We start from the raw sequence: 13024 nt of genomic DNA on the forward strand, positions 1-13024 counted from the left end.
ACTCACCGCAAGACGCCATTTTGTATCCAATAGTTAGAGCTCTGCGCGGTGTGTACTATTTCGACACTTGTGCATTACGTTCCCACGAATTGGTGTTACTAATTTTCAAGTGCATATCGATAAATCACATATTAATGTCTTCGGGTTGAGTCGTAAACAAATATAAAGGGGACCCTTTTAATATATTTAAACTACACAAACACTTAACTTATTGAATATTATTGATAAATTAACACGAACTCACATATTAAAAAAAAAACAAATACAATAATAAACCTATTTTAAAATTCTTTTGATGTGTGATATATTTTAAAGCAAGGTGACAGACATAACGCAACATCACACGTTGGGCACATATAGCGAGAGAGTTTTGTTTTTTTTGGATTTTTTTTAGAATTCCCGCATACGAAACATCTTCTTCTAGGCTTATCGGTATTTTGTGTCGGTAAAATGTATTCTGGCAAATGTCCCGTTGCACTTTTGGGCAATAATCGTACGGGATTATCGCTAGTTGACGCTGTCGGCTTGGGCAGGGGTGCATTTGAAATTCTCACACAATATTTGTCCACTAGTTGTTTTATTACGCAGAGTTGAAAATCGCCCAATGTTTTTTTGTCACATTTAATAAATTTATATAAATAAAAAGCATTTAATAAATATAAGTCGATCATGTGGAATGCGACCTTTTTATACCACTTGATCGACTTTCTCATACACGACAAATTGCTAAGCATCATGTCGGACTTATCTACCGTACCCATATTTTTGTTATAATCTATAACACATTTTGGTTTTTCAATGTTTTCGCCAGTTCTATAGTTCACTTTTCCCGTTGGTCCAAATGATGCATCGTGGAGGGTGGATAGCATGTGAACATCCCTCCTATCGTGCCATTTCAGAGCCAAAAGTGGACTATTGTACTTAGCCTCGGTATCTCCCTTTTTCAGTTTGCTGAACTCTGGCATATCTTTACGATTTTTTCTCACTGTACCGCAAGCATTTGTTTTGTGAGAGTGAAGGTATTTAAAGAGCGCCGGACTCGAATACCAGTTATCACACCATAAGGTGTGACCTTTCCCGATATAGTCTTTCATTAGCGTTGTCACTACCGCACCGGAAATACCGAGATTTTCATTGTCTTGTATGTCAGTCCCTTCCCCACAATAAATTATAAAGTCAATAATATACCCTGTCATTACGTCACACATCACAAACATTTTTATTCCAAATCGATGTCTTTTGGAAGGAATGAATTGTTTAAAAATTAACCTACCCTTAAACACGATTATGCTCTCATCTATGCAAAGATTCTGATACGGTATCATCGTTTCCCTAAAAATTGTTCTTGTGTGTTCTAACAGTAATCTAATTTTAGCTAGTCTATCATTTGAGGCGGTCACACTAGGATCAGAAAAATGAAGCATTTGTAAAATAAGTTGGTATCGATTTCTAGCCATTATTTTCCCAAAAATGTCTGCATGCAGGTAAGGATCGGTACTCCAATGTTCCTCTATCGACGTGTGCTTATTTCGAGTCATCAGCATTGATACGGCAAAAAATGTATACAACTCCGGCACTGACGTGTCTGTCCAATTGTGTGACCGCGATTTCGGTCCGAGGTCTCCCGCACTGTACGAATGGTTAAAAAATGTATTCGTTTGGTTCACTATTTCCGACATTATATTTTTATTCAAAAAATGTTCAAAGAAAAGACATTCGGGAGAGGATTCGTTCAAGTCGTTCGATGTCACGCCAGATCGACAATCATTGAATTCGTGAACTATTGGAATATACGGGCCAGTTCTCCACGACCGCAAAAATTCAATTGGCTCGTCAGAGTCCGTATCGTCGACGTCATGATCAGTCTCATGCTGTTCCAATTCCTCTTCCGACATATCATAATCTGAGTCCAATTCCTCATTAGTACGCACATTTTCTTCCTCCATATTTACGCACTATAAAACTACGAAATGTTTTTAAAATGTTTAACTACAGTATTAGGGAACGCCAAATCACAGAAACCATTAAACTCACACACAATAGTTATTGATATCAGTATTAATTTTCACATTCACTAAAATGGGACACGGTAGACAGTACAAAAAGTATTTTAAAAATCACGGTAAAATAAAATCATACGTTCAATAGTTAATCATGCCAGTTTTAATGTGATAAGTACACCAGACAGCAAAAAAAGTATTTATCAACGATTGCGGTAAATATTCAACTTATATGCGATAAATACAATCCCGCGCAATGGCCCGCTCGGTTGAAAGTCTGTCGTATTCTGCGCAGTCGCGGCGCTCAATTCAAACTGATTTCTGTCGACCGGCAAAACTTGGCCGTACGAATTGGTTCGAAACTTTGGTGATTATTTTATATTTAGAACCAATGCTTTTAAAATATGTCATAGGTGGCAGGAGAAGGACAAATCAGGCCAAATTTACGTGAAAAAATCAGTCCCGTATGATAAATATGGAAGCGGTGACATCGATTTATACACATGCGCATTGCGAAATTTGCCTGATTTGTACAAGGTGTGTGACATCGGCGCCGGCCGGGTTAAGCATTGAAATATGGCACCTATTTTAATGCGATTTTTGTGATTGTCTGTCTACATAATGTATAAATAAAGATGGTTCATTCTATTTGGCTACGTAACCGTATATTGACATTTCTGTCCTCTCAGAGGCAACATTCGTATTATAATACTTAGTACGTAATATGTTGATGAATGGTGGAAGTAATGTGTGTTTTGTTGACAGGTTTTTGAAGATAAGAAAGTCCAGCTGAAGAGAGCCGCAGAGGCAGAAGATGAGATGGACAGCGGTCGGGTGAAGAAAGTACGCCACAACGATTACAACAGCCACAATGGAAATAATCACAAATACTATAATGGCGGCAATAATGCTAGATATAATAACCCCTTCCAGGTTAGCAACTGTCTTTTAAAACTGTCTACTACATCTTAATAATTTATTATGATATGTAAAGGATCGGCGCAAATGTATTGGTGTGTTTAATTATGATATTCTGTCTACTAAATCCAAACTAACTAACTAACTAACGTCCTCCCACTAAGCTGGGTGCAGTATCACAGATAATTTCCCTCGAAGATCAAGGAGAATAACCCGGGCAAATTGAAATAATCAATTTCTCAGCTATTTATCAAAAATTTAAATAATGTCATAGATGTTTCAATATTATTACGATATAAACAAAACATACTTTCTATAATATGTACATGTCATCTTTCATATGCTCGCATTTTTTCAATGTTTCGATGCAAACGTTTAATATTCCCTTTGACATGAGTTGAGAACATAAACAAGAAAGATATCCACGTTTCTATAGAATTATATTTTCTTTTATTCATTAGAGGTTTTCTAATTTAATTTTACGATGTTGGTTTCACATAATATGTAACATTAAAACAAAATCTTTTGCGATATATGTAGGTATATTGAATTGCCTTGTCTTATAAGAAGTACTAGCGGTACGTATCACCCGGCGCTGAACGGGGGTGAAATGGTTTGATATTTGAAAATTAAAAATTCTAAATTTAATACACTATGTATTAAATGCAAAGGATTGAATTTAAAAAACACGGAAACGCGATGGAAATGTTGACTCCAAATCATCAAAATATCTATATGCAATCTGTCAGAGCTGAAAATTGCACATAGGGTTAGTCTCGCTGAGCCTTTTTGAATTGGATTAATTACAAAATTTGGCAGCACTGCGTCACCCGCGCTGCGATGGCTCTGTTGGCTCCCTACCGATTAGCGATTCTAATAACACAATTGTTTGCATGTAACTTTGCCATTTGACCTCCGATCGAGCTGAAATAAACGCCAATATTTTTTAAATGTACACATTCTAGCGACATTTACAAGAAAAAATAGGGGTTGCAGCATTAACTTCCGCATTTCAAGGACCTGTACGCGGGACCTTTTTTCCGCAAAAACTGTCCCCGGGGTGTAACAGGTTAAATCTGAAATTCGAGACCCCGACCACGCACTCCGGCTTGTCGGCCTCTGTCTACTGTCCAAATTTTGTCGAAATCCGACTGCGCACGTGGGTTTGTATAAAGAAAAACCGAAGGACAGTACAAACGTACAAACATCCAAATATATTCTTCAATAATAATAAATTAAAAGATTTTTTGACTAATTCATAGTTTTAATATTTTTATATATTAAATTTTAAACATTAACCCGATCGCCGCGGATGGGACATATGTTGTTTTCTACATAAGCTCTGATACTGGGCGGATGTCGCAACTGTTGATATCGAAAATTGAAATGTCGGTAAAGTAGGAAATACTTCACGCATAGTATTGATTTTTGTATTGAAAGATGCTCTGATTCGTGTTCGTACCGCCATATCAATAACTTTGTCAAAAATATGTTGTTTTAATTTCATAAACATCGATCTTTCGAACCCCCTCGATCTATTGAGATTCGCCGGTACGATTGCATCAGTTCAAATCTACGCGGTATTTTTCGCGGCTGCGCAGTAGGTATACAAAATATATTTCATTCGAGTTGAGTGTGCGCCGAGTATTTACCGTGTAAAGTTGAATTCACCGCGATTTTTACATCATGTGCGGGAATACGAAAAAGACAACCAAAAAACGAAAAGAAATTTGTCGTAATATTTCTAAAAATGTACTTGAACTTGTGTTCTGGATTATGTCATTTATTACTCATGTGTCTCCCCAATTGTTTCAAAGTCATAAATCGAGCTCATTATTGAAAGTCGTAAATATTTAGTAAAGATGCGTCCACACGGAATGAAAAAATATATATTATTATATTTTAGAGGATTGCAAGTTTTACCAATAAATTACGAATTACTATGAAGGAATATATAAAACGTATAAATTTTTGATAAAAAAATACACACGGGTAGGTATACAATATAATATAAAATATAAATCATGGAATATTGACTTTTCAACTATATTACATATTATCTTCGCGTACAATTTAATGCTTGTAAATTTTTAAAACCTTACCCAAAAAAAAGTTTTTATAGCACAAGCAAAATTTACGCAATTTAAAAAATAAATTTTGTTTTTTTTACAAAACATAAAATGACAATCACTAACATAACACAATGCTCAATAAAACTGAAAAGTAATCTACAAAATCCAAGTTTCACTAAAAAAAAAAATAACAAAAAAATTATTATAATATTTTCAACCAGTGTGGACTCACCTTTAACGCTTAAATTAGAATAGCCCATAAAACATGTAAAATGCTGACACAATCTATGCCACGAAATAAAACTGGGGACTACCATTGGTGGCCTTAGGCCCGAAAAACTGGTAGGTCAATTTTGAATATATTATTTCAATTTGCCTTTTCGTTGTATACTTAAAAGACGTATTGCAAATTGACTTTTTATTCATTATATAATAAGTGCTAAAAATTGTTATAGGTGGGTACCTACTTACCCTTCAAAAAATGTCCATTTTTCATAACGCCAACCCATTGTTAACCGAAATTGCACACAACGCGTTATAATTTTTTGTAAATTAAGTCCACTTTTCTTTCTTTACTTTTTGAAAAATCATCAATCACACGATTATAAAAATTGTCTATTTTTCCCACATATTTTTTTTCAATACTGAGCATTGCAAGAGCGGTCAGTCTATCTTGGCCCATCGTATTGCGTAGAAAGGTTTTTATTCTATTGAGAGTGGAAAAACATCTTTCACTTTCAACTGTTGTCATTGGTATGACGCAAATAAATTGGAGAACTTTGATCGACTCGGAAAATGTTTCATTGAAATTATTGCTGAGTAAAAAATGTAGAAGAGAAACTGCACTATTAGCGCCATGCAAATCATCTCGTTGATAAAACACCAATAATTCATTTTTTAACTTGGTTATGTTTATTTCTTCTAACTGTTTTACCAAATTTACTTGACTTGTGCGAAAATTATTTTTAAAATCAGCGTAATTTTCTTTATTGAACAAATCGGATATAATGAGATGATCGTTGGATGTGAATCGTGCTTCTATTTCCACTATAATTGTATCACAGACTTCAATTGCTACTGCGTTGCTATTGTCATCTATCCGTCTCTTTTTATGGTCACCCGTTGCACAGCTGGAATTCGGATTAGTGCTAGCTTCATTTCTGATTTCGGAAATATATTTTTTAAAATTATCGATGTATGTTTTTATCTTAATAGCGTCTAAGTTTCTTTTTTGCATTTGTTTAAATAAAATTTGACAATGAGGCATTATTTTGTGAAAAAAAGTCAACCAATAAATAAAAGTGTTTTTTTCCAAATTATTTATTAAGTTTTGGGCTTGACTTAGGGTATTGGTGTCATTTTCTCTGTCCAGTATTGAATTTAAGCACTGTAAAATGTCTTCTCGGTACAAAAAAACTGTCTCCACACATTTAGCATTGAAGCACCATCTAGTTGGAGCTGCTTTCGGTAGACGCACTTTGACGAATTCATCTAATATTTTCGTTCTTTTTGGTGATCTCGAAAAAAAGACAGAAAATGATTGGACGGTGGCAAAAAAAACTTTCAGACCAGTGGTTATGGTGGATGCTTTTTGCATAACTAAATTAAATTGGTGAGCATAACAATGGATGTACTGTGCTAGTGGAAAAGTTTCGCGGACTCTCGTCTGAACTCCTCCAGTTTTTCCACTCATTATTGCCGCTCCGTCGTAGCTTTGCGCTATTAGCTGTCGAGGATGAATTTCCAAGATTCTCAGCTCTTTTAAAATTTCTTCTGTTAATCCTGTTGCCGTGCACACCTCTGGATTTACAAACTTCCAAAATCTTTCACATACTATATTGTCTTTTAAATATCTAACAACGAAAACCATTTGCGTTTTTGTAGAGCTGTCTGTCGTTTCGTCAACTTGAATAGCTACGTAATTAGATTTTTTTATGTCACATCTAATTTCTTCTTGAGTGACTTTTAATATTGAATCTAGCAATTCGTTTTGGATAGTCTTCGAAATTCCTTTGAATGAAGTTGACCTTTCTAAATGCTCCTTCATAACAATATCTATTTCCTGCATGAAATTTATTAATCCACGAAATATACCAGGATTATCAGACTCTTTAGACTCATCATGGCCTCGTAAGGCCAGCTCAAACGATCCGCAAAATTGAATACACTTTAAAATTTTTGTTAAAATTAAACGATTTTTATCGACAGTTTCATTGTGATCAGCAATCGATCTGCGGTATGCACTATCTAACTGAATTCGGATGTCTGTTGTTCCTAATAAAACAAAACTCATAGAATTATTTATGTGTGCTGTTGACTTGCTATGCTTTTTTATTTTTTCTTTAAGATGTTTTAGATCACCAACACCAAATTCTGTCCATTGCTTTTCATTTTTGCAATCAAAAATTAAACAATGAAAACAAAAAAATAAATTCCTTTCATTGCAACCACATATCCATTCACAAAAATGATAGCTTTTCTTGTTGAAATATCTGTTGACATCTTTGCTTTTCTCTTTTGTTGTTTGAATTATTTTCATATCCGGCATGTACCTGCCTAATATCTTCGCTTGTAGACGTTTATCATAGTTAAATGTCCCATTCTTTATTTCGTTTAAAATATAATCCACTGAATTAGACATTTTGTGTCAGTTCAAACAAATAAACCGTCGTAAATTTCACGAAAATGTAATAAATCACTAAAAACCAAACTTTGTGTGTAAATTCGTATAATAACTACACCAAAAACTATTTAAATACGTTTAAAACAACCAAAAGACATTCGCCGAAACTTGTCAACTGTCAGAACAAAATACAGTATACAATAATTTTCGGCGTGGCAGAAGCATGGGACTCCATAATTCAGTCGACTTTATCATTCTGTTTCGCAAAATTAGCTGAAAATATGTTTTGTTTCACACTCGGACAATGGGCGAGAGGCCTGTAATGCACGGATCTTTGGAACTCAAAGCGTCAAATATTGAATTTATCTTTCTCTGTCTAATGTATGAGAAATGAGAGAGAAAATTTTATAAAAATATTAATTTTGGGTCAAGAATTGAATTGTCCGGCAATTGGCGGGGAATTCTCGCCTATCGAGAATACAAAACAAAAACAAGCGTACGCCTTATAATTTCAAATCCACCGATTATTATTATATATGACATTGTAGATATTATTAATATTATTCTGTCGATTGTAAGGTATTTATTTTGGGAGGTCATTGACTAATTGACCTAAGGAGGGAGCCGCGCATGGGGACTACCATCCAATTTTAATGGATTTGTCATCAATAAAACTTACACTAATTAACAATAATTCATGTCACCAATAAAAGCTATTATTTTCAATAATTTTTATGGCATTTTTAAGTGTTTTTAACATGAGTAAAATAAAATTAGTCAGTGATTAATTGTCTTCATCGCACACTTGTTTTGAAGTTGAGTGTTATGTCATCGAAAATGGCTACAGAGTTTATCGGAACAAAGCAATACGGTAGTTTTGTTAAAGTAAACACTGCTAAATTCAACACTCCATTATGTGTTTTAGTGTGGCACTTGGATCCTTATGTATCTAGGCATGATAACAGTTGTAGCCACAATTTTTAACTGCCGTATTTATTATAATACAGCGAAGAATAACATTTCGAAAAACCGACCGCGGACAGTACATCTTTTGTATGGAAACTTTACGCGCCGATCGGGTTAAAAAATATAAATAAAAATTATTTCAAGTTATACACATTTATATTTTTATAAAAATCAATGTTTTTTAAAAATATTTATTCCATTGCGGGCGTGCGCACAACAACTCACCAAAGTTTCACTGCAATCGGACGAATGGTATAGGAACTATACGAATAAAAGAAGATAGAATGAAGAAGAAGAAGATGGTTGTACTGATTCAGAAACCTTTGCGGGTGTTGGTACAACAACTGACGAAAGTTTCATCGGAATGGGATGAATGGTATAGGAACCATACGAATAAAAGAAGATAGAATGAAGAAGAAGAAGATGGTTGTACTTATTCAGAAACCTTCGCGGGTGTTGGCACAACAACTGAGGAAAGTTTCATTGCCATCAGATGAATGGTATAGGAACCATACGAATAAAAGAAGATAGAATGATGAAGAAGAAGATGGTTGTACTAATTCAGAATCTTTCGCGGGCGTGCGGTCAATAACTCACCAAAGTTTCATCGCAATCGGATGAATGGTATAGGAACCATATAAATAAAAGAAGATAGAATGAAGAATAAGAAGAAGCCGGTTAAATCTGAAATTCGAGACCCCCACCACGCACTCTGGCTCGTCGGCCTCCGTTTACCCTCCAAATTTTGTCGAAATCCGACTGCGCGTGTGTATTTGTATAAAGAAAAACTGACAACAAATTATAGTATAGATTAGACCTTATTAAATGGTAGTGAAATAACATCTTTTAGACTTCTGACCATAATGCAATCTTTTTCTCTCAGCGTGTCTTGTAAAATAATTGTAGGTTACAAGTGTGAAGTTTGCCATAAAAATGAGCATGTAACTTGACATGATAGACAGTTAATTTATTCATTAGCCTTAATCCTTTCAACACGGACGGCACACCTGTTGTGCCCTCAATAGTTGGCCATTCGATATAATTAGCATGTTATTTAAATATGGTAATTAAATAGTAATTAAATGCTCCACGGTCAACAGTTAATAATCAGCTTCACTTTTATATGTAAATGCTTCGGCTTCATAGAAAAAGGTTTTTCTTCAACATGCCTATGTGTTAATCATCTTGATGATTTTTGTATTGCAGGAATCCCAGAATCAGAGCATCAGATGGAATGAAAGCAACAATTCAAAGGGCGGCGGTTCAGGGCGTGGCTTTTTCCACTACAATCGCAATTTCCGGCACGGCATGCGCGGCCGATTCAACTCACACCATCACCACTCACACAATCGCCACCACTCCAATAACCACCACCGCCACGGCCACCATTACAACCGAAATCGCTGACCGGCAAAACCGCGCCCCCACCTCTGTACGTTGCGGTGACCTCGCTATCACCAAATATATATTCATCGCAATCACACTCCTACCTAAATTAATTGTACAAAATAGTGACTATGTCACGTTTCCATAATAAGTTGTCCATTTATTTTTATTGACTTCACTGTAATGCTCAAATTACACGAGCAGACTTGCGCCGATCGTCATAAGCAATCGTTATATAAATTTGCATATAACTCAAGATACCAATTTGATCTTCTTCACTTTTTTTTTGATTGGATCATAATATACGCTGTGTTGCTAGTGTTACAGATAGATAAAAAATATATATCGTCTATGTAAGTTCAATACCGCGTATGAGCCAATATGTTCAAAATACGTATTTTTGGCGCTCTCGTTTAAACAGCACAAGCCGCATTGATTGGTGCATTCAAATTTTGAAATTGACCAATAGACTACTTGCACTCGGTGAAAATCAATACTGCGCATGAATTATCCATACTAAAGAAGCAAACAAGACCGTGTATATCCCTAGATCCAATACAGCAGACGAGCGGAGAGTTGCGGCAATACCGCGTAAGGTCCAACTGATTTACAAAATAATCCTATGGCAATATATGGCCACAGACACATACGATAGTGAAAATATATTTTCTGATATGCTGAAAGGAAGACACAATAAACTGCTTTTAAATTTATTTTTTATCTTTTTTATTGACGAGGTTTTTTGTCCCTGCTGAACATTTTGACAAATGGTTCTTCCGCTTGAACTTATATAGACGATATATTCGTTAGCATAGTGGCTACAGACCAGTCTTTCTTCATAGTTTCTTACTTCAAATGTTACCGCAAAATAATAACAGCATTGACCCGGCGCGCCATGTGTAGCTGTACGCAGAAGTTCATGCCTTCAAGTCAATCTGTCACTCCAATCGTCGAGTTGAACCGGACAACATTGATTTTTTTTCGGCGAGTCATGAACATTTCTTGACCGGGTCAAAACGGTCCACGTGAGTCTGCGATTGTACTTTGTGCTTTATTAAGGTAACGCCATTGAGAAGCGCCGGACGATATCTGCCATTCACGATAAAGTCAGGAATTACGGATTTTAATCAGTTTTATATCTAGCCACTGTGAAATGAGAATATGATCCGAATTTTGAATAGATGTCATATGGTAGGTTAATATAATAATAATATTTATAGTGGTAAATAACAAAAAAAATATAGTGAAAATATATAATTGCCTTGTATAGTAATAAGGATTTTCCATTTCAAGCATTAGCTATTGAATGGTTATAAATCTTCATCGTCTGGTGCTGCCTCGATAAGACCGTGTGCAGACACGACCACTAACCACAGTCACCTGTGGTTGCCATCTGTGACAATTGCATTTCTCACCCTGTTTGTGTGGGACACTGTCGAACACGCGCGATTTGCTGCCGTACCGGTTGGGATGTAATTTACCGTCAGTTACCGGTCACAGGCGCAAGTAGTTGTGTCTGCATTAAGTCTGAAGTTACCAAACGCAAGAATCCTAATAACAATGGGCTTTATCTTTTTATCATGTAAATATTATATGAGGGTAGCCGTTTATATTTCGGGAACAACAAAAACGAATTTTTTATAAATGAAAAGACTTATATTGTTTTTCAAAATATTCTCCACGATAATTTATACACTTTTCCATGCGTTTGAACCAATCTGAAAAGCATTTTTGCCACTTTGCAGAAGGTAACTCCAGCACATGGTTTTTGAATGCATCAACCGCCTCTTCTGGTGTAGAAAATCGTTGACCACGCAATTTATCTTTGACTGTCGGGAATAAAAAGAAATCATTTGGTGCCAAATCGGGGCTGTACGGCGGATGACCCATCAATTTAATGTTTTGAGTGCTCAATTAGGCGCTTGTTTGAACCAATGTGTGAGAGCTCGCATTGTCTTGATGAAGGGTGATTTGACGCCGACGGTTGCTTTTCCTTGTTTCACCAAAAATTTCTGGCAAACAAATGGTTGTGTACCATTCAGAATTGACTCTTCTACGATTCTCTAAAGGCACAGTTGCGACATGGCCCGTTTTTCCGAAAAAGTAGGCGACCACTTGCTTCGAGCGCGAGCAACTTTTGTTGGTTTAAGCTCATTTTGGAAGACCCATACGGTCGACTGCTGTTTACTTTTGGGCTCATACGTATAGATCCAAGATTCGTCACCTGTAACAATCTTATAAACGTCTTTTGAAGCACCTCGATCATATTTTTTGAGCATTTTCTTGCACCAATCGACACGCGCCTTTTTTTTGCGATTGTCAAATTATGCGGGGTTAAACGCGGACATAGCTTCTTCACGTCTAAATGTTCTTGCAAGATCGTATTCACGCTGGTGTTACTAATGCCCAAGGATGCTTGAATCTCACGGTATATCACGTGACGCTCTTGCATTATCAGTTCATGCACAGCATCAATGTTTTCTGGAGAAACAACCGATTTTGGACGACCTTCACTCGACTCGTCTGTGAGCGAACGACGGCCACGATAAAATTTGTTAAACCAGCGATATATCGTAGTTTTTGATGGTGCTTTATCGCCGTAAAAAGTGCTAAGTTCAGCGATGCACTGTTCCCGCGATAATCTACATCGAAAGTTGTGAAAAATAATCGCACAAAAATTTTCACGAGTTAATTCCATTTTTTTGGCTGAGATAAATTTTTCAAATGAATTTAAAAAAAAAAAAACAAAAAGCGTCCGTTTGTTAAAACGTTCGGAGTACTTTTGCTGTTAAAAATGTCAAACTTCAAAATACAGAATTCAAATTGCACCTAGCAACACCAATTCCCGAAATATAAACGGCTACCTATGTATTGGTATGATTTAAGTTTTAATATGACAAGGTTTCAACTGTGATTTGTGACTGTCATAAAATTTTTAATTGCAAAACACTGCCTGTGACTAGAATTTGTTTCCAATGGAATGTTGCAAATTTGCTTTTGGTACACTAGTTAGTGTAACTCGATTTGAATGACTTGGTTTTTTATAACTTGTAATTTAT

The 13024-nt window shown here is 35.7% G+C and overlaps 1 protein-coding gene across 1 annotated transcript in view; it reads left to right on the forward strand.

Moving 5' to 3' along the window:
- scny (ubiquitin specific peptidase 36) overlaps positions 1–12697 on the forward strand; it is a 36318-nt gene extending 23621 nt beyond the window's left edge. The window contains exons 8-9 of the mRNA XM_085960124.1: positions 2766–2933; positions 9786–12697. Of these exons, the coding sequence (XP_085816250.1) occupies positions 2766–2933; positions 9786–9986 (369 nt within the window). The 3' untranslated portion in view covers positions 9987–12697. The remainder of the gene's footprint in view (positions 1–2765; positions 2934–9785) is intronic.
- Positions 12698–13024: the final 327 nt, after the last annotated feature.

This window comes from Rhyacophila brunnea, unplaced genomic scaffold, assembly GCF_057557595.1.
Source record: "Rhyacophila brunnea isolate RB1 unplaced genomic scaffold, BYU_Rbru_1.0 scaffold_9, whole genome shotgun sequence".
Classification (NCBI taxonomy): domain Eukaryota; kingdom Metazoa; phylum Arthropoda; class Insecta; order Trichoptera; family Rhyacophilidae; genus Rhyacophila; species Rhyacophila brunnea.